Below are 22,817 nucleotides of genomic sequence, written 5' to 3'. Positions count from 1 at the left end.
TAACACAATTAGCGTGAATAGATAATTTACCATCTCTATCCGATTGTGGCAAAAATATCGATCATTGATCTATATTTTTTTCATCCATATCAATAATATTTTTTCCTTTGCATGGCAATTTTGTGTACCTTCGGTATGGACTTAGTAGAAACCTTAGCTTAAACTACGGTGATCTTGTTACAGCCCATATCTTAAGACATCGTCAATCTAAATTTTGTTTTTTTTAAAATTAAATCTTACTTGTCCCTATAGTTTATTATCCTGAACTTAACTTGACACTCATGTGCTTATTAACTCTTCTTTTTTTACCCTTAATAAGTATTTAGGTCGTAGATTTCACTCTTAAGTATTATATAATGACTAAAGAACGATTTAAAACCAACAACCCTCATTGCTTAGGATCGGTGGTAGAGCCTGATGCTAGATCTAGGATTGGACATGCTAATCTCAAGAGGATGTTACATGTTTATGCCTCATAACCACTCTTTACTCTAAAGGAATCTTGAAGGCTAGAAATATAAAGCCACCTTTGCATTTTAATGTCTAGAAATAATAATGTACAATAATGGTTCTACAGTTAATATAGGTATATCAAGAAATGTATAAATATATCTACGTAACAACTTAGAAATGTATAAAACAAGCACTTTCGGGAGATAATATGAGTTTTCACCTTCTACTGTGATACCCTTGTGAAATAAGCATAGAAACATAATTATGAAAATATTCCCTTGGGTATTTTTGTCATTAACCATTCCAGGTTTGAAGCAAAAAGGACGAAGGATGACAACACCAGGTATGTTCAATCAATCATCATGCAACATTGAATCAAATCCATCCAAACCTGACTTTGCTTTGCAAAAATTCAAGCCTAGGGGATGGGCTTCTCTAAAAAATCCTATGCCATGTTGCTAATTCATCTTGGTTGTCTCTACCTTTAAAATCATGCTCAATAACAATCATGCTCTTTCATCTCCAATTGAATAAATCTCTATAATGCTTCCATGTCACCTTTGTTTAATATAGTATGCTTAAGGTTTGGAGTATGTTCATACATCTTTTAAATTAAGCATGGTGCTTAGTTTAGGAGTGCTGATCTTACTTCCAAAGGTTTAGTGCCTTCCTAAATTAAATTAGACGTGGTGTCCAGGTTGATTTTTGAACCAAGAATATGCTATAGTAGATATTGGTCATTTTGTTGGACTAACCCATGAAGGAAACTTTTAATTCAATATTGGTAAGTCACGAGATGAATTCAAATCGGAGATGAAGCCAGGTACATGATGAACTCCAATAACATTGCGCAAAGAAGACACAGCTCATTCATGATGGATGGAAGAACTATAAGTATAAAAGGTCACTCACTTTGTCGTTCGCTGCAAGTTACTTTTGCCTTGAGCCATGCTTGTATAAAACATGATAAACAAAATCTACGCAAAAGTAATCCTAAAATCATCTTTTCATTAGCATAGATGTAATTCCCCAAACTTATAGACAACGACCCATGCTTCAAATTTGTTGTATTTCATCGGGTATGTATCCACTAAAATTTTGTAGGGATAAATGAATATAAGCTACGCCTGTTCATGGTTTGTCATGAATCTACAAACCCAGCCACCACTACAGCTATGGAACAAAGAGGAAGAAGACGAGTGCATAAAACAAAGGGTGAGGCGGAAGGACCAACGAAGTGGCAAGATCAAAGAAGCAAAAAGATGGCATGACAGAAGGATGAGAAATAAAAGTTGCGATCTAGGAAACAAGAAGCTCATGAACAGTTTAAACTACGATATGGAGATAGCAATGCTTACTTTTAACTTTGCAATGGTAAAAATATGTAATTTATAAATATATGTACCATAATTAATGGATAATGTTGGAAAACAGGGTTTCCAACAGGTATGAAGCAGTGGAGTCGGTCCTAGGCGAAGGCTGAGAGAGAATGGTAGGTGGGGCCAGACGCAATTAGGGCTTCATAAATGTATTCACCCACCCCTTCTACACAGGGTTCAAGACCCCCTTTTATAGGACACTGTTAGCTACCTTCCTACTTTACATCCTTGCCCCGTGACATCTGGGGCACATTCCAGGAATATCCCCTAGCCAGTACAAACTGCCAGGGGTATCCTAGGTATTCTCTCCTCGAACTGCCTTTGCTTCTTGGGCCACACCTACGGGCTTGCAGGTGGCCCACAGCCCGGTGTCGTGCTCCCACAGGAACTTCCTCCTTGCCGGCGGAGGTCTTTGAGGGTCCTTCGTGATCTACGCCCAAGAAGCCTCCGCTTGAGCCTCCGTTTCACCATGCGGGCCGTTGCCTTCACTGAGACCGCCGGAGCCTCCACCTCAGGCTATCTAGGCAAGCCTTCACCATGATCCGGTGACCTTCGCCGGTCGTGGCTGTAGGGGCGAAGGCCTTTGACTAACATCCCTTCACATCACTCATGCAACCGATTAGAGTTACTTCCTATTGCTGTAGTGCGCCTTAGCCTCCGTGGCTCATAACTGTGTCGCAACAGTTCCCCCCTTGAGGGCATGGTCTGACGCAGGCGGGCCCTATTCCTCAATTTTATTAGAGACTATTGAGCTGCGGAGGCTTTCCCCCTTCCCCCTGGGACACGCTGTATCAGACCTCTCTCTTTTGATGTGCTCAATTTTGATTGGATGTGACGACTCTGGAAGTGACGCGCTGCGGAGCGGATGCGACCATTGCGCGCGGAAGTTGAAGCGCCGGTTCGATGGCTATATAAGGGGGTAGGTGAAGTCTCCCCCATCCCCATCCAAGCCATCGCTTCCGCTGTCATTGCTTTCTAAGTTCTTTCCTTGTTCATAGTCTTCGCTTGGTTGTCCCTTGCCTTTTCTCCCTTTTGTTCTTTTCGAGTCTTTGAAGTGGCTTCGCCTGTTAGTCCTCCTCCCTGCTGGGCTACTTTCTTCGGTCCGTACCGCCATCTTCTCGGCGTTAGGGCATGTGGGTGGTCTACGCATTTCAAGGAGTTTATGGTTGCCAGTGTGGAGGCGGAGGGGCTTGAGGAAAATCTTGCTGGTGTTGAAGCCTCCGTCACCGACTTGATAACTGCTGAGGAGGCGGGAGACATGGTTGGCCCATCCAGGACATGGGATTTTGGGCCTCCTCTCATGATGGAGGATATGATCGAGGAATTGCGGAAGTTGGGCTGCTTCGGTGAAGCTAAGGTGAAGCCTCCGCAAGGAGAGACGGTCCGTAAACCGCAAGCTGCCGATGCCATGGTCTTCAAAGATTTTTTTCTTTGCGTCCTTCGCTTTCCTATGGCCCATTTTATTCGTCAAGTTTTGGAAGCATTTGAGGTACAATTGCATCCCCCTTGACAGCTGCTGGACTGAAAGCTTGGTGGTGGTCATATATACGGGCGGTGCAGGTACCCTTGGCCCATATCTCTGACAGTAGCCCCCGTAGGACTTAATGATAACCTAGCACGTATCTTCAAGCCCTCAGAACATCGCAGTCTCTCCTGTAAGGTCTGCGTACTATGAGTACATAGTGAGCATCTTTGGGTGCCGAAGTTTCAAGCAGTGCAGCTAAATATTCCCAAGTATCGGGGAGCCAGTATGTTGCCGCTCGAGTACCAAGAGTATTTCTCGGGTAGCAAGAATCTTCTTCAAGCATCCAGTGAGGCGGTGGTACACCGTACATCAAGGAACGTCGTTCCTTGGTAGCTCTAAGTGCCTGGCTCGGGTGGTGCACCACATATCGGGAAACGTAGTTTCCTGGACGTGGCCCTCGGGCCGTTGTTAATGTCGCGTTCGGGTGGTGTACCCGATAACCAGAAGCGTAGCCTCTAGGAAATCGTAGATGCCATGCTAGGGTAAAAATACCGTTGTACTCGAGAAGTAGGTTCTCGACGTATTCCGATGTGTAATTAGTGGTTGCGCATCATTAAGTCCTTGCCATAAAACAATAATGAGGATGGGATAGGTGCACCACCATTGCCTGCGTGTCACTAAGCTAGTTCATTTTTAGGGTGACCTATTGCAGGTCGTTTGTTAAAGAGCACTAAGGGTGTCATGTTTTCTTTGAGATCCGTCAAGTAATGTGATTTGAATTTTCGTGAGCTTCATTAGTGGAAGAGCGAGGATGTTTTCTCGGAGCCCTGAGGCCAATATAACAGTGTCCTGAGCCGGGCACCACTATGGGCGAGTAACGAACGCGTGAGCAGCTGTTGGCAGTTGCGCTTATTACTTTTTGAGCTGGTAACGGGTAGAACGAGTGAACATCCGCTATCACGGAAAGGAAGCGGCAGGACAAAGCCTGACCAGCAGGGGCACATCATAAAACTCTTTTTCTAGATTCCATTTGCTCGTACTTTGGTTATAGCCATGGGCCAACCAGTTTTCTAGTTTCACACAAAGGGGCACACGTCCGCTAAAATAAGGTACTTCGTGCTCGTCTAGGTATTGGGGGATCTACGTGACACTGAGTGCTAGGGGTTTTAGGATCATACTAGCGACCCCCAGATACCTCCCTGACTATAGTAGGGGCAGGGTCATTAGTGAACGAGTCACTACCGCTTACACCTGCTGTATGGGTGAGCCGGTCCAAGTACCCGATCTGAGTGTCAGATCACTCGCCTACATCGGCTCGGGTGAGGGTATATTGAGAACAGACCGCTGGGATCCATGGGTGAGTTTTCTTACCAGGAGCCAGAGCATTAGTGTTTGTGGCTCGTTTTCCCATGCACAAGCGTGCACGGTTGGGATGCCATCCATGGGCCGGTTCCTGCTTATATAAAGAAGGGGGAGGCATAAATGGACATAATTTTATCTACGCACTGTTGAGCTTACCTCCCTTTCTTTAATTCTTTGTCTTCTTCTGCCTTTATCCCCTTAGATTCAATCTGATGGAGAGCATGGGGAGCTTGAGGGCGAGGGTTTCTAGATCGGTGGCGGGCGAGCGCTATCCGCCCATCTGTCCTGCTTTTGTCGGGTAAGTTCTTAAACCGACCCTGTGGGGCGTACGACCCTAGATACCCACGGTAGACTACATGGGCTATGCTGCCAGGGGTGGTCTAGCCCACAAGACGAAGACTTACGGTGCACAGTACTGCTCGGCGTGCACCGCAAGACATCAAGGGCGATATCCTGAAGATGCTATGATATCTATTAGGATATGCTCGATTCCATGATTCCTGTAACCTGTTATTACTTACCCGTTATCTCCTAGATCTAACCGACTTGTAACCCTACCCCCGGCTATATAAGGTGGGTAGAGGACCCCCTCAAAACACACGCAATACCATACAATAGCCAATACAAACCAACAGACCATAGGAGTAGGGTATTACGTCGTGCAGACGGCCTAAACCTGTCTAACTCTTGTGTCTCTGTTGCCTCCTTGTTCTTGATTATGGCGTGCTAGGCAGGGGAGTGTGTGCTGTTTCCATGATGAAGAAGATGGTACACTTTTCAGGCTCTTCGTCCTCTCCAAAGCCTGGCCAGATCTTTACGGTCGGATCAATCTCCTGGGTCATCAATGCTGATGGAAATGGAGAGATCATCATGACGGTGCAGATCGATTCTGCGCCAACCACACCAACACCTGCAATGGCAGATCTGATCTTGAAACTGCCTCTAAGGTCGTTTTCTCCAACAACTCACCGCCTACTGCCCCGCTACTCGAGGAAGTAGGTCGACAGCAACAATCTGATTGCATCCATCGATCAGGTCTGCTAGAAGCTCGCCGACTGCCTCTCCCTCGCTGAATTGGCTTTGACCACTCTGGTTCAGCGCTGACCACCCTTCGGTTCCGATCTATCGGAGGCTGATCGAGAAACTCCAGGGGTTACGGCCACCATCCATCACGATGCCCTAAGGGACAAATTCACCGACCAGATTAGAGACATCTATCCTCTAACCGACCCGACCACCGATCAGCTTTCACCGACTACCAACATCCTGAAGAATCCCTCCACACCATTCTAGAGGAAAATCTAGACTCTGAGCTCCAGGGCTCTATGGAGATTATCGCCAAAACCCCCGCCGTCCAACCTCCTTTTCCAGCCTTCCGTGGAGGTGGGATTTTTAATGTCAGCATCGACAGCCCTCCTCGGGATGGAGAAACCGATGAAGACCGCGTAGCTTGCGTCAACAGAAACGCCAACCATGTGCAGCGCCGAGCGAATGAGGCCGCCATTGTGCTAGCCGAGGCTGCTCGCAACGGAGAACAACTCAACTCGCAAGGGAGGCCATGCCCACTCTGCCGCAACCTTGATGACAAATTCATCCGTGTCAATGGCCACGATGTCTACAAGACCCCAAGCGCCAACTTGGCTGTGGCCGCTATTGAGCTCGCTCGGCTCAAGCAAATGCTAGAGGTCACCATGGTCATCTCCATGCTTAAAGTTGTGCACTGCCAGGTCAACGAGATCCGCTAGGATTAGGGACCTTCCTACTCGACAATCTTGAATCGCCGATACGTCATGCCAAGATCCAATCGCCACCCCAGCAGAAGCCGTTTCGCCAACCAACATCGTGATGATAGACAACCCCTCTAGGGGGGACCTAGGGGGAACTGTGTCAACTACCCACGCCAACTCGACCAAGAAGTCAATCAAGATGTCCGAGCGCACATCAACAACCTCTAGGATGCACGACGTCATATTGACAAGCACCGTTTCTCTCGGCATGAAGAGGAAGTACGCCGGCGTCAAGAATACAAGCAAGAATTTGGTAATCCGGATGCAGCCCTCTAGCCACTTAACGTCGGCAATGCCGCCGATCCCGACGGTGACGATCCCGAAGGGCCCCGAGCATTCCCGAGAGCACTCCAGAAACTCCAGTGGCCCCGTGGTTTTAAAATCACTGGGGTCGAGCCCTACGAGGGGTGGATGTACCCCACACAGTGGCTACAAGCTTATGCCACCGCCGTGCGTGCCGCCGGGGGAGATACCAGTGTCATGGCTAACTATCTTCCCATCATGCTCATGCCGACCGCAATGAACTGGCTCACGAGCCTTGCCCTAGATTCCATCTAATGTTGGGAACAATTGAAGAAGGTCTCCACTGACAATTACATGGCTACGTGTACCCGGCCAGGCACCAAGCACGATCTGAATCGCATTTATCAGAAACCGTCTGACCTCTTCTGTAGTTACATCAGATGATTTTCTGAGATGAGGAATTCTATTCCCAACATCATGGAAGTAGAAGTCATCACCGCCTTTGTCAGAGGACTCCATCACCATGACATCCACTCCAAATTCAATCATAAGCCGCCAAAGGGGATTGGCGAGATGATCACGACCACCGATCAATACGCCGATGCTGAAGAGGCCAAAGTTCGCTTCAATGAGGATGCGGGCACTCATGGCCCAACTCATCGTAGTAACAAGCGCCCCGAGGAACGAAGCCACAGTGACCGCCGCTACAATGACCGCGGCCACCATCAGGACAGTGGCAGCGATCGGCCAAAAGGGTCTAAAGTTGGTCAGTATCGCCACCGCCAACCAGACAACATCATCCCCACCATTGACGAACCTCACGCCAAATGTAACTAAGTCGAGCAATACAAGAAAATCCTCGAAGGCCCATCCCCCTCCACAAGAACAGCAAGCACAAGATGAAGGACTATCTTGGCTTGGCTAAGGAGTTCCAGGCCAAAAAGAAGGACAACGACAATGATGATGGATCAAGAGGTCGCTGACCACCTAGGGACAATAATAACGCCTTCTAGAATCACGACAAAGTGGTCGCCACTATATTTGGGGGCCTCACTGCCATCGAGAATAGAAGAGATTGAAAACTCACCGCCCGCCGAGTGCTTGCCGTCAACAGAGAAGATGCTATCGCCAACCCTAGCTATTGCCCCTGGTCTGAGGTCCCCACCACCTTCAGCAGGGCCGACCAGTGGGCGGACATGCCTTACATAGGGTGTTTCCCCCTCGTTCTCGATGCAACCGTCAAGAAAGTACGCATTGATGGTGGAAGTGCCATGAACCTGCTCTTTGCCGGAGCCCTAAAGGAGCTAGGCCTTGGAGTAGAAGACCTCACTCCCTCCGACTCCTCCTTCTGGGGGGTGGTACCTAGCAGGGCATCCCGACCACTTGGAGAGATCACCCTCCTGGTACAATTTAGCATGGCTAGCAACTTCCGTGTTGAGCACATCAACTTCTATGTCGCCGACTTCAACACCGCCTACCATGCCATACTTGGTCGGCCAGCTCTAGCCAAGTTCATGGCCATACCGCAGTACGCCTATCTGGTATTGAAGATGCCCGTGGCTGCAGGAGTTCTGGCTCTGTGGGCCAACCTCTCCATTGCCTATGCCTATGAAATAGCGAGTCTCTCCCTCGTCGAATCCACCAACCTCTCCATCCAGATGGCCAGTATGGTCACCGATGCCAAGATGGTGACTGCCGATGACCTGGATATCCCAGCGCTGGAGCCTCCACGCGCCTCTGCCAAATCTAAGGAAACGAAGGGGGTCAGCCTCGACCTCGATGACACCACCAAGATCACCAAGATTGGGGCTCATCTCGACCCCAAATAGGAAAGCGCACTCATCTCCTTCCTACGTGCCAACATCGATGTGTTTGCTTGGAAACCTACAGACTTGCCAGAGGTACCACGGGAGAAGATCGAGCACTCCTTGAATGTCTCGTCGACCGCCAAGCCGATCAAGCAGAAGCTCTAACGATTCATGCTAGGCAAGAAGGAGGCTATTAGGGTAGAAATAAAATGGCTCCTAGCAGTCGGATTTATTAAAGAAGTGTATCATCCTGAGTGGCTGGCAAATCCAGTTCTTGTTCAAAAAAAGAATAAAGAATGGAGAATGTGCGTTGATTACACTGATCTCAATAAACAATGCCCTATAGACCCCTTCGGTCTGCCTCAGGTAGATGAGGTTATAGACTCCACCACTAGCTATGAACTCCTCTCCTTACTGGACTGTTACTACGGCTATCACCAGATATCTCTCAAAGAGGACGACCAGATCAAAACATCATTCATCATGCCTTTCGGTGTGTTTTGCTACATTAGGAACTCATCCTATCGAGCCTGAACCTGTGCAAGTGCAGCTGCGGTCTCCTAGGCCTAGCGTGCATGGTCCTGCCTCATTCGCTCAAGTACAGCTAGAAGTGCTGGGTCTGTCTGCTGTGGCTATGGTGGAGCAGAGTTGGAGCCACTGGCCTCTCTATCGTGTGGTCGAGGAGCCATCTGCGGAATAGGCTGATAGTCATCATCAGAGCTGTCACTCGGGTTGCTCTCAATCACATTCGCCTGCTTTGCATCAAGCTGCTCCTCCTCTGTTGCAGTAATGCCCCTGATGATCTCATCCTACTGGGCTACTATCTCTGGTACTTCTAGGCGATGGCTCGGCTGACGAGGTGACCTCGCTCGACTATGACGAAGCATCTGGGTCACATTATATGGTGGAAACTCTGTAGTAGCACCTGTGTACTCTGCCATTGTCTTAGGAGACTTTTGTGTAACTGACTTTCGAATCAAGAAGGTGATCCAATGAGCATAAGGCAGCTGATGGTAACCCCTGAAGCCCTCTGCTAGTGTGTCCTTCATCTCTGAAAGTATCAGATCCCAAATATCAAAAGCAGTCTGAGATATCAGGTGGTACACTAGCCATAGATGAATGCGAGTCAGGCCCTCGTGGTATCCCATCCTCGGAAGCAGAGTCCTCCTCATAATAGCATCAAGAAGCTAGGCGGTAGGAGTAAGGTCACGTGGTGGCCTACTCGACCCCGCACCAAATGGCTCTATGAAGCATACTCTGACAAGGTGTGTGGGTGGCACAAGTCCACCGTTAGGGCATCTCGAAGGCTCTGTCTGTCCATAGCAAACCTCATGCAGGCAAATAAGTTACTCTAGAATCCTCAGAATCTCTCTGACCCTCGAGCTCTAGAGCCTATAGTCACGACCTCATAATGCAAAGTTAATGAATCTATGCCTCGGGTCAATCCAAAGAGAGGAGTAGAACTCACGGACCCATGATGGAACATAGTGGCCAGTCCATCCAAGAAGATCTGTCAACCGTGGCAGATATGAGAGGTGAGGACGAATCTGCTCGCCTACAGCTACAACAAGTGACTCTAAGAAGCAGACTCTCTAGGATCTAAAGGCAACTCCACTGTTCAAATAAACATTATAGAAATCCTCCTGCAACACTGTGTATAAGTGCTCTGAAGCACGCTCATCCTGCCTCGGCGAAAACCAGTCCTCAAACTGCACAAAGCGGAGCTGCTGCACCTGTCTGGCTATGGCTGCCCTTAGGTCAAGGTTAACCACTAGAGGCAGACCCTGTGGTCTAGGAGGTGGACGAGAGCCCTCCTCTGTGTCTCAGGCCTCGGTGACACCTGAGTGCATGTACGACCAGAGTGTCGAAGCTATGGTTGTGCTGCCTTCTCTGTCTCCTCGATCTGCTATGCCTCTACTGGCTATGTCTATTGCTCAATAGTCTCCCCCTAAGGCTGACTCTCCTCTAAAGCAACACGCCATCCTCCAAGTATGATAGTACCAAGTGTACTACCATGACGACTCTCAACTCCCTTGACAGCGGCCCTCGGAGCTAGTGATAGCTGATCGGTAATGCGGACACCACTCCTAGCTCCACCTCTCTCCACTCGCTTAGCGGCGGTTGCCACTGCTGCTGCTCTCTCTGTTTCCACATCAGCAAACTTCCACTTCTTTGTTGTGGTCTTTTTCGCCTTCCCCTTTTCCTGAGCAGTCAGGCGAGGCAGAGGCCTTGGATCCTCATCGCTGGGACCACCTCTGGCATTATTGCATCGTGCCATTGCTAGAGCTGAAGAGAATTACTGCCATGGACAAGAACAAACTGCCAACTGACACTCGTGAGGCTTGGCCTCGATCCGTACTCGCGGACTTGGCCCCGAGTTCACTGACAACTGCCAAAACAACCACAAGAGCACCGACTTGTTGCACGATAGAGTAGATGGGATATATAAATAAACTCTATATTCATCTAGAGGTGTGAAACCCTAAGAAGCAAGCACTAGATATGAAATTGAAAGCAATAGCTTGCTACCTGATGAAATCTGACGATCTGGCAACCAATCAGCAGAGGAAAGAACATGGGGCACTGCTGGAATCGGAAATGTAAGGCTAGGGTTAGGGTTTGGCGAGGCAGTGTGAAGGCCGAGAAGACGCGATGGTGTTGTGGATGGTGGCTAGGGCAATCAACGACGTAGGCGAGCTAGGCACCGGCTTGGAGCGTGATGGTAGGGGCCACAACGGTGCAGGCAGGCGGCGTGGATGCACACCAGCGTGGTGGAGCAGTGCGGCGCGGGTGTGGCAGCATAGCTATGGAGGCAGGTCTGGTGGCACGGCGAGGTTGACACAAGCGCGGCGGCTACATGTGGCGTAGGCGTGGATGCAGCGGCTGGCGTGGGCGAGACAGTGCGGCGGCGTGATTAGGGCAAGCCCGGGCTCGGCGGTTATTGTAGGAGAAGGAGCAGTGCTGCATATGGGACGAGGATGGAATATATGGTGGCCCCCATGTTGGATAAGAAAAGGAAAGAATTCTGGATCCACTTCGATTTCCACTGACCGGACGCGCCGGTGGCAACGACCGGACGTTGCCACTTGGAGTCCGGTCGACAACAGAGAGGTCCAAAACACCTCAAGTCACGACCGGATGCGTCCGGTCCCATGCGATCGGACACACGTAGAGTCCGGTCGCTCCAGACTTCGTCTTCTTCGTTTGACCGGACATAGGGATACCTTCACACCGGATGCAGGATGAATACTGTGCAGCATCCTGTCACTCCTATGCAGCATCAGTTCACCTCCTGTGAACTGACCGGACGCTGAAAGCAGAGTCCGGTGCAGCGTCCGGTCGCCATTTTTCATGGAATCTTCAAAGTTCCTTCGCACTACATGTTCCCAATCAAGTCCCAACTTCAATAAGACTCAAATAAACACCAATTAGGACTGATGTGAGTGACCTCTCTCAAACCCTCATATTTTTCAAAATATTTTGCTATAGGCTTATAATTCTTTTTAAGAAAGTATGCAATAAAAGGGGCGAGGAGCATCATGTGGTCACACAATAGGGTTTTATGATCAATGGAAGCTTCAAATGCTCTCCCTATTTGTGGACAAACACAGTGGGTGCTCAAAAAATAACCGAGAAGAAACAACAAAGCAACACACATGCACATGCAATGCAATACTTGAAAGTAATTCCAGTTGCTTGTCAAGTTTGATCCAAGGTTAACCTTCTTCACACGCTTTTCGGCGATTATCTTAACCATGTTAGACAAGCCCTAAGTGCATTACCAAAAATTAAACATGTTTTATATTATAATGCAATGCAAGGGATAACACAAGCTCATTTTTTAGTGAAGTTACTAAAATCAAGCACATTGAGCTCATTCCTCAACCGACAAAATGTAACCTCATCTAGCGGTTTAGTGAAGATATCCACCAATTGATCCTCGGTGCTTACACCTTCTAGTGATATATCATTTTTAGCAACATGATCTCTAAGAAAGTGATGGTGGATATCTATGTGCTTGGTGCGAGAGTGTTGAACCAGATTATTAGCAAGCTTTATCGCGCTCTCATTGTCACACAAAAGAGGTACCTTTTCTAGAACTACATCATAGTCTAGCAAAGTTTGCTTCATGTAAAGAATTTGTACACAACAAGCACCCGCGCCAATGTATTCCGCCTCGGCGGTGGACAAGGCCACACTATTTTGCTTCTTGGAGGTCCAAGACACTAGTGATCTACCAAACAAATGGCACCAACGGCGCAAAAACATGTCAATGTGCCGAGGCAAACAGCAAGCCGGAAGGATCTGCTTGATGGAGCAAGGCTGGAGATCCGCTTGGCTTCAACGCAGGACCGGTTGACCCTACAAATACCTCCCAAGGGTGTGCCAGTCAATTTGACCTGCAATTGATAAGGAGAGAAAGTTTATCAGTAATTTAAGGTGGAACATGCCGGTCTTGCCCAAACAGTTCCAAGTGTGCCGTTTCGGGAGCAGCCAGTGTTAGCCCACTAGATCTTCGGCATAGAGATGTCCGACCACTCACTAGTGTTGCCGAGCACACACTAGTGATGCCGACCACGAACCATCGTTGAGTCATATTGTGTGGTCGAACAACGTTAGCCGTGGTTGTCAACGCTGGTGAGTGGTCGACTCGCCCGTGCCGGTGACCCAGATGAAAATCTATCGAATGGCCGATACGGGAAGAAAATCTACTGTTAAGGACTGTAACACTTCGCGGGTTATGATTGATTTTATAATGACAATTGCGATGTACCTAGTTTTAATGATTCTTTCCCTTAAGCTATTAACATGTATGTGTCAGAGATACATCACAGGCTAAATTAGATTCGATCAATACGTAGTGTAGAGCCACTGAATTTAGTAAGAAAAAGGGATATGCCACGCGCACAATCGACTATTTGATACAGACAGAACCATGAACTGTCTAGATCTAATCCATTATCATCAACAGTGAGGTTCAACCGGATCGATGCAGCTATGATGATAACAACAAACTAATGCCAAAGAATTTATAGAATCGACCATACTCCAACAGGTTCATGAAAGCATGTCATATCTGTGAAAGTGCAGACGAATCGGCTAAAAGAGCCGATTCAGGTAGAAAAAGGATCATAGCATGTGAACAATCGACTATTCAACATGAGCAGACGTATCAACTCTTCAAATCTAACCTATCATCTTTAACAGTGGGGTTCAACCAGATCGATGGCAGCCATAATAAAGATACCAGATTCAATCTATAAAGAAAATAGATCTACTCATATTTAACAGGATCATGAAAACAAACTATGAACGTTAAAGTGCAGGCGATCAGCTATTTAGCCGATGCAGGCATAGCAAACAACCAAGGTCATGCCAGGTCGAAAGCAAGTCTACCAACTAGCATCCTCCGATCTAGAGTGCCATTAGTAGGGATCCACCGGATCGTTACAGCCATAATTGCGATCTATAAACCAGATTTAACCAGCCAGTAAACCTCCTCAAGATCAGACATGCCTTAACCGTGTACTATGCATGACCAAGATCGAAGTTGGACAGCTGATGAAATGTAATCCGTCATTTAGAATAAGAATCATCGCAATGTGGTAAAATAAATGAGGGACTAAGAGGATGTGAGGCCGATCTAGTTCGATCTTGATCGGGCAGGTTGATGTTGCTGAAAAAACTAATGACATTAAGAACATCAGCAAGTTCAGTAACTTAATGAATCTACCCGAAGGATGCCACCCTTAGGTAGAGCCGATAACTTGACCTTAATCTAATTCGAGCAGTGGAGGTTGAACTTAACCGATGTAGCCGTACTTGAACTAGATAAAGATCGATAACTAGCTTATACTTGAGCTCGTAGTGGAGGTCGAACATAACCAATGCAGCCTTACAAACCCAAGTATAAGCCATGACGGTACTTACAAACAAGCCAGAGGTCGGCCGGACCGATGTAGCCCTGCTTGTTGAAGAACTCACCGAGATCTACACTACTCCTACTCCTAAGGGTTGGCACGGGGCCAAAAAAAGTAATTGTATTGATTGATTGGATGTCTTTTTACAATAGCCGGGGTCCAATATTTGTAACCGGAGCCTAAGCATGAATCCTACTTAAGTACAACTCATTACAATCTTTGGTATAAAAGAGAACATTCCTAACTTAAGATAACTTGGACCCTAATCTTTCTCTTTTTGTAAACTCCAGCATGTATTTCCCGATGCCAACCGTAGCTCATTGTCCTTATCTGCTGACGTCATTCGAAGAGAGCCGATTCCAGTGCCGCATCTGAACCAGCTGATATCGACCCTTATGCAATCGATTCCTTGATTGACACAATCTTGGAAGCTTCGAGATCCCGCGTTCTTCTTCCCAAATTTTGGTGTAAACACATGCCCCCCAATTTTGGGATAAAAATGATTTTATTCCAAAATTCCTATTTACCTGTTTACCACGTCGCAACCGTTTTATTCCGAGATATACGCATGACTCCTGACTTCTCGGTCCGAGTCTTATATAATATTCCAACAGTATCTTTTCCAACTTACTCGACCCATTTGCTTTCCCCTTCTTTCTCGAGCAAATCTTAACAGCCGACACCACCATCGCCAAAGCCTCAACCCTAACAAGTCCTCTGCCCTATCAAGCTTTTATTCAAGCGATCTTCCTCAGATTCAAATCTATTTTGTCTACAATGGCGACTAGTGACCACGTCCCTGAGGTATCCTTCCAAGTTCTCGCTTTCCAAGTACTAGCCGCTACCCTGCATTTCCTTTCTTCTCAAACTCATTTAATCTGATTTCTAGGAAATGAGGAATGACATCTTGATTCCATCGACTGTTGCTCCCAATGTCTATTTTCTCGGGCCTATGGGAGACCCTGATCCATCTGATTTTATTTGTCAAGAAATCAACCAAATCCCCTTTAAACAATCTATAGTGGATTTGTCCTCCTGGAACACCAAAACTCTCTTAAAAAACTAGCCCAAAATGCCAATGGGATGGAGAGACTGGTTTCGTAGGGTATCCGATAAAAAGGCTGGAGATTGGGAGGTTTATGACTTGAATCAATGCTTGACACTCTCGTTGTTTGAGATGGAGCGGAATGATTCACTCCTGATTTCTACATCTTATTTTTGGTCTAACACCCTAAATGCTTTTGTTTTTTGTCATGGCCCAATGACGATCACTTTGGCCGATGTTTATATGTTGACCGGCTCAAAATAACAGGATCAATGCAACCTTATGACTTTTTGAGTGCCATATCCAAGAAATTAGCTAAAATATCAGACTATATAGGATGGATAAGCTACATTCTGAACCTTGTTGGAGATGGGTCAACTGTTAGCGAAAGAGAATATGTAGCCTTCCTGAACATGTGGTTAGAAAGATTCATCTTCTGTGGGTCATCTTGTGGTTCGACTTACAATCATAAACTCATGGCAGAGCATCTGGCAGTAGGCGCTAGAATTCCTCTTGGCAAATATCTATTGGGATCAGCTTACCATTTGATGCATTAGGTGGCTGCTCAGCTGCTAAAGAATGAAGCAGTGCACACCATCAGTGGCCCTTGGTGGCTAATACAAATGTGGTTAAACTTGTATATGCATAAGATTGTAAGGCCAAATCTCCAGAATTTGAGCTTCCCTTCCTCCAACTTTGATGAGGAATACAGAGGCAACGAAGGAAGAATCTGACAGTGCATGAACTATGGTGAAGCCGCATTGGCCATAACAATTGCTGTCAATGTTGATCATCTCTTCAAGAGGTTTTATAGAGGGTTTGATGCAGATACCCTGACTTGGCTACCCTATGAAGAGGATGAGAACAGTGAGCTGGTCTTCCCATTCAAATTTCGTCATGGCTGAGGCAAAATGTCTACAGGTTCCTTCCTTCCAGCCAACCTTCCAACCTATGAGTTTTACAACCCTTCTTTTGTAGCTCGTCAGTTTGGTCTTGGTCAACTGCCTCCTCAACTGTTCTTCAAGGATATATTGAAGCCAAGAGAGGGTATTAGTGAAGTACTGGAATCCTCCAGAGTCTTCCAACTAGGATCAGATCTTCCATCCTTTTTCTTGCATGACTGGACAAGTGTCAACTTCTCTTCCAACCTTTTTGACTCTTGGTGGCAAGAATGACACTCTCATCTCTTCTGTGGGCCGATCCATCCTAGATGCATAGCTCTGGATGGAGAGTTTGCTTCTGATAGTGAGGTAACTTACCATCCTTTTTTAGAAAAATTATTCGATGAATTCCCCCACCAACTGTTCTACCAGACCTTTTTAGGACACCTAATTCGATCCCCCAAACTTGGACAGGAAGGGGAATCCTATATATTATCAGCCACCATGCCCAGTTTCAAGAATAGGATCAGCTGCACCTCCACTGAAGATGCTGATGAAAACTCATGCTGCCTCCACAATCGTTACGTATCAATCTTCAAAGCGCAAGGCGTCCCAAGGGACAACCTAGAAAATCGTTACTATGAAAGGACTTCATAGAACGAGACCATCGACTGCCAGGTAGAATAATTACCTCTCATCTCAAAGTGATATTCAACTTCTAATCCCATTCCTTCCTTTACAGTTATCAACCATTGTGTCTCAACCTGCTTTGGGTGCGGAACTGTTGTCCCAAGCATTCAAGTCATCATCAACTAAACCTTCATCGGCCGATCCTCAAAACGAGTCGATTTTGGTTGAAACAACCGATGTTTCCAAGACAGTAGAAGATGTGAGTCCTTCCATTTCACCCCCTGATGTTGCCAAGGTATTTTTCTCAAAATTCTCGATTTTATTCAGTTTTCACCTTTCTCTGACCATTTATCATGCTAGACACTCCCTGAGGATACATTCAAGCAAGAGCAGGAGTTTGACAGTCTTCCTATTGAAAACGATCCTATTAGCATTGAAAATGATCATGCTGTTGTCGATGCCTAGACTGTCGATTCCCCTTTTTTTGTACACAACTGATGGTAAGAAAATCATATATCCATTTTATCCTTCTGCAACAATCATGAACTAAAAATTTTCCTTGATGTTTGTAGATACCAATATTGAGAGTTTAGAGCCGATTCAACCAGATACCATTGGTGCATCATCAGCCGTTCCTTCTTCTCAGATGGAAGCTATCTCAGAGAAGGTACCATACTTACTTCATCATTTATCTTATTATCAACTGATTCAATCCTCTTAACAAGATTTTCTTATATATAGGTACTCAATCTTCCAGCTCCGAGCTACTCTTTCAATCTTGAAGAGTATTTTGATGAAGATGAAATCAGCTCATCAGCCACCACTTCTAAAGAAGCTCTATCAGAAGAGACCAGAAATCGGCTAAGGGATATATTGCTAATCCTTGAGAAGAATATAGCCGATTTGGTCCAAGATGCGGATTTAATGCAAAGAGTCTCCTTGGCCTTTAAGGATAATTCATCCCTGGTTCTTACCAAGGTCTTGTCATCTTTGTCCATCATTGAAGATCAAGCTCCAAAGGGAAAAAGGCTCAGAGGAGATTGTCTAACCGTGAAGCTTTATTGACTAAGAAAAACTCCAACAGGCAAGAGGCCAAAGAGCTAACACAGCTAATCGATGATTTGAAGAACTCCTCTCTCAGGATCGATCCAGAGCTGACCCAACTGGAAGCCAGGCTTGTAGAAGTTGAGAAGGAACTAGAGAATGTGAGGGCTGCCATTGATCGCCACAAGTACAATCTGGCTCAAATACCTGATGCCATTAAGCAGAAGAAACAAGAACTGCTGGTTAAGGTCAGAGAAGGCAGGGCCATCTGCAACAGTCATGAGGATATTCCAGGATCAGCCGAAGAAGACAAGCAACAAATCGTAGAAGTCGATGCTATTCAACTAGAAGCATTAAAAGCAATCCAGGATGTTCTAGACTTGTTATCTGTATATCAACATGTATCTTGTGTAGAATCAATGATAACCATATTTTCTATCGCCTTATTGTATTTCTTGTTTTGGCTAAAGAGCCAATTTGAAAATAGCCGATTCCTGACTTCTAACCTTAATCCGATTAAGTCTGAAAACATGGCCTTTATTAAGAGAACCCCTCAATCTTCTGTCCTCAGTCACCAACGCTGCATTCTCTTCGGCATTAGTGAGGTGGCGCTTTGCCTCCTATTAATTGTGGTTGCCTTTTGCACATCCTGAGACGTCCGCCACCTTGCTTCGTGGCTTCAAATACCAGCCCAGGGCTCCGGCCTCGAACACATCTATACTCGCAACTGTTCCTATTCCTTTGCACTTCTCCTCCCTTGCAAACCCTATAGCGGTTTTCTTCCCTCTTCTTGTAGATCCATCCAAACTTCATGGCCGGCGAGGACAATCGAGGCAAACGTGCGGCGGAGGAGATTTCGAAGGAGGACATGTGGGTGAGCCAGCGCCTTCGACGCATGAGGTGAGATCGATATCTTCTGCTCATGGCGATGAACTTTTCTAACTTGTCTATAGGTTCGTCTTGAATGACAACCTTTGTCCTCTTCCCAAGGTTGGTGAGCCCTCCGATGCTGCATCCTCTACGCCGGACTCGTCGTCGGACTCCTCCGATTCTTACAACGGTGACGACGCCCGGCGTTTCCTCCGAGAGTGGAGGACAACCCAAAACTATTATTCTGAGGCAACTTGGGAAAACGGCCAGCTTGAGATCCGCCTCAGGGTCTCTCAAGCCGCCCTTCACACCGCCGAGGAAGAGGCCAACGCTGCTCGGGCATGGCTGTCCGAGTCCGACGCCATGGTGGCGGGTAAGATGGATTCCAGGAACACCTTTATTCTGATTTCCACCATCTTTATCTTGATAGTTCTTCTGTTTCTGTGATCATCAGCTCTGATGGTGCAGTTGGAGTCCCTCCAACTGGCGGCAAATGTGACTATGGTGGCCGCCCATGCCCGGGTCCCCCTCATCAATGCCCGCCTCCACGACGTCCCGGCCCATGTCTAGGAGATCGCCCTTCATGGTGTCTGTCATGGCACATCGGTGGCGCTAGACATGGCGTAGGTCTAGACCGGTTATGAGCTCCACACTATGGAGACTGGCTTCCCGATGGGCAACGGCCTCGAGGAGCATGAGGAGTTGATCGAGGAATTTGTCAACGCAGCGGAGGCCATTGTGGACATCACATCCGCTTAGGATGTGATAAACAATGTCTTTGATTAGTTTGTATTTAGGGCAAACTAATCAATGAATAAAGTCCTCTGTTTTTTCCATGATCGTATCTTAGTGTACTTCTGTAATGTCTTTGTATACATCATGATTGTTTCTGTGTTTGTTTTTGCTCTATAGGCGATACATCTTGTATCGGCTTTTCCCCCTTTTGGGTTAATTTTGAACTGGAGGCGATACCCTTCTGGTACTGACTATTAGAGCTAATGACTGAACAAATTGGTTGTCAAGTGTTGATCCAAATGCTAGGATAATATTCTTTCAAACATTTTCCTCGATCGCTTTTGATAGGTCGCACCAGAAGTCTCCAGACCAAAGATTAAACAATTGATTGATCTAGTCTAGGCATCTCATCAAGCAAAACAATCTTTAAATTTCCCGTAATAAATCTATCAACTCTAGCTCATACCCAGGATTTGACTTATCACTCACATATGTTGGCCTAGGCCTATTTTCAGGACCAAGGTCTATCTCTAGTAATCCACCGGCCGACGCAAAGCCATGCCCTAATTTACTACTTGTGCCATCTATTGGATTATCCATTAAAACAAACTCTCAGAGCCGATTGCTTGGATCGGCTGTTGGCTTTCATTACTGATCTTAATAAAGCCTCCTTCCCATAACTTGCCAAAAAAAACACTCGATTCTTCTAGCTCCCAATATACTGGATCGGCTATTGCGATACTCACTGATTCATCAGTGCGAACCAGCTCAACATCATCTCCATGCCACTGAATCAAACATTGATGCATGGTTGATGGCACAAAACAATTTGCATGAATCCAGTCATGACCAAGGAGTAGACTGTATGAACCTTTTCCATCAATGACGATGAATGTGGTGAGTAAAGTCTTACTTCCGATTGTTAGTTCGACGCTCATTGCCCCCGTGGTCTTAGATGCATTACCCCCAAAATCCTTAAGCATCATGTTGGTCTCAATCAAATCTTCTGGTCCCTTACCAAGCTTGCGAAAAGTGGTATAAGGTATAAGATAGACAGAAGCACCTCCATCCACCAACATCTTGCTCATCAGCTTCCCATCAACAAAACCTTTCACATACAAAGCCTTTAAGTGCCGATGCTTGACTGGCTTATCAAATACAGCTTGCTGTACAACTGCCAACTTGGCAACTATCTCCTCATACTCCGATTCATCAAAATCTGAATAGACTTCTTAGTTTGCTGAAGCTCTAAATTATGATGGCAACATAAAAGCCGTTTGAATATTAGCCGATGGTTGCCCCCTATCGGCTGTTTGTTTAGCACGCCATACCTGAGGTCTATCAGATGCCTGAGCCTGTTTTAGCTCTCTGTTCCTTAAGCATTGTACCCTTCTTTTCTGACTTCTTGTCAAACCTCCTGGACACCATTGCCCTTCCTGCCAAACATACTCTTCCTCATTATCCTCCTCTTCATAATCAACCTAGTTTTGATCAACAACTCGCTTCCCGAACCGATCATGAACACTTCTATTTTTCAGGCGCCGATCCATATTATTATGATGATACTCATCTCGAGCTTGGATAGACCGACGGTTGGCTTGAGATTGCCTAAACTCCCAATATTGCTCACTGCACTCTGGGCAATTATTTCTAGTAGGCAATTTCAAACCTTCATTCCAACAATGTCTGAAGAAAGGATAATTACAATGCGATTCAGCTCATTTCCTTTTGTACCCCTCCTCTTCTTGTTGACGCTGGTATTCTCTCTCCTTTAACCAGCGCTGATAATCCTTTTCCTTCTACCACTGCCATTTATTCAACAAAATTTGAGATGTGACACGCGGCCTTATCGCACCATCCCTTGATATTTCTCCCTGCTCATATCAGCTCTTCTGCTGATCACAACATCTTCTAATCTCTCTATATTCGTCAGTCGATATTTGCATCTTTGGGTCAATGGTTCCGGCTTCTTTGGCCCTAGTTGATGTTAGGACCTTAGTCTTCCCTTTGAGCAACCTAGCATTGACCATGTTCTGATCCCTTGGGAAAGGATTATCATCAACTTTCATCTTCCGAGGTGTATCAAATTTGAGCTTCCCTTGCTGAATAGCTCTCTGTATATGTTGTCGGGAAACTCTGCACTCATTAGTAGAATGAGAAGTAGCATTGTGAAATTTGTAGAACTTTTTATTCTTCAATTGATCAGGAGGCAACATAACATGATTGTTAGGCAACTTGATCTGTCCCTTCTCAAGCAAGAAATCAAAGAGTTTGTCCGATTTTGTGACGTCGAAATCATAGCTCTCTTCAACTCCCTTTCCCCAAGGATTTGGCACCATTACTGTTTTCTTACCCCCAATTCCATTCAGCCACAGTAATCTCTTCTTCGTCGTCGTCCTCATAGCCGTCATCAACTGAATATGGATTATAGGCTTCGGCAATTACGGCATTCTTCTAGAATCGGGTATATCTACACATACCCTAGAATTGGCTATTGAGCACTGCCACCAGTTGAGCCAACTGACCTAAATTGTCAAATTCTTGCTCGAGTAGCTTCTCTCTCCACGTTGGCAACATCCCTTGAACGGCCAAAGAAGCTAGGTGATCATCAGTCAAGTTTAATGAGAAGCACAAATTTCTGGTCTCTCGGAACCTCTGAAGAAACTCGGTGCTCGATTCTTTAGTTCTCTGCCTTATGGTTGTCAAATTGGTAATTTTCTTTTCTTCTGTCCCAGTATAAAAATATGTATGAAACTTATTCTCTAGGTCAGCCCAATTAGCAATGGAATTGACTGGTAGTGATGAAAATCAAGTGAAGGTTGGTCCTGATAGGGACAAGGAGAAGAAACGAACTCGATGGGCCTCTTCAATGGATGCTTCGCCCAACTATGTAAGATACTGACTGACATGTTCTATTGTACTCGTGCTATCTTGGCTAGTGAACTTAGCAAATTCTGGGAGCCTGTAATTTGTAGGAAGAGCGACCAAATCATACCACCCTAGATATGGGTGTTTGTACAAGAAGGTCTGCCCTTTTGGCTTCAAACTGAACTGATTCTTCATTATCTCAGTCACTCTAAACAATAACTCATCAGCATTTTAATTTGGATTTCTCTGCAATTGCTGACCCATCTATGGATTAAAATTTTGGGTACCTTGATACCCTGGATTTAGAATCATGTGAAGGGTATTGT

The 22,817-nt window shown here is 46.2% G+C and overlaps 1 protein-coding gene across 1 annotated transcript; it reads left to right on the top strand.

Moving 5' to 3' along the window:
* Positions 1–7,885: 7,885 nt before the first annotated feature.
* On the top strand, positions 7,886–8,518 carry LOC136480726 (uncharacterized). Its single transcript, XM_066478192.1, has one exon. The coding sequence runs from the start codon at positions 7,886–7,888 to the stop codon at positions 8,516–8,518; it is 633 nt and encodes a 210-aa protein (XP_066334289.1).
* The last annotated feature ends 14,299 nt before the right edge of the window (positions 8,519–22,817 follow it).

This window comes from Miscanthus floridulus, chromosome 9 (assembly GCF_019320115.1).
Source record: "Miscanthus floridulus cultivar M001 chromosome 9, ASM1932011v1, whole genome shotgun sequence".
In the NCBI taxonomy this organism is placed as follows: Eukaryota; Viridiplantae; Streptophyta; class Magnoliopsida; order Poales; family Poaceae; genus Miscanthus; species Miscanthus floridulus.
Note: the sequence above shows the minus strand (reverse complement) of the source record. Positions and strands in the feature narration are given on the sequence as shown.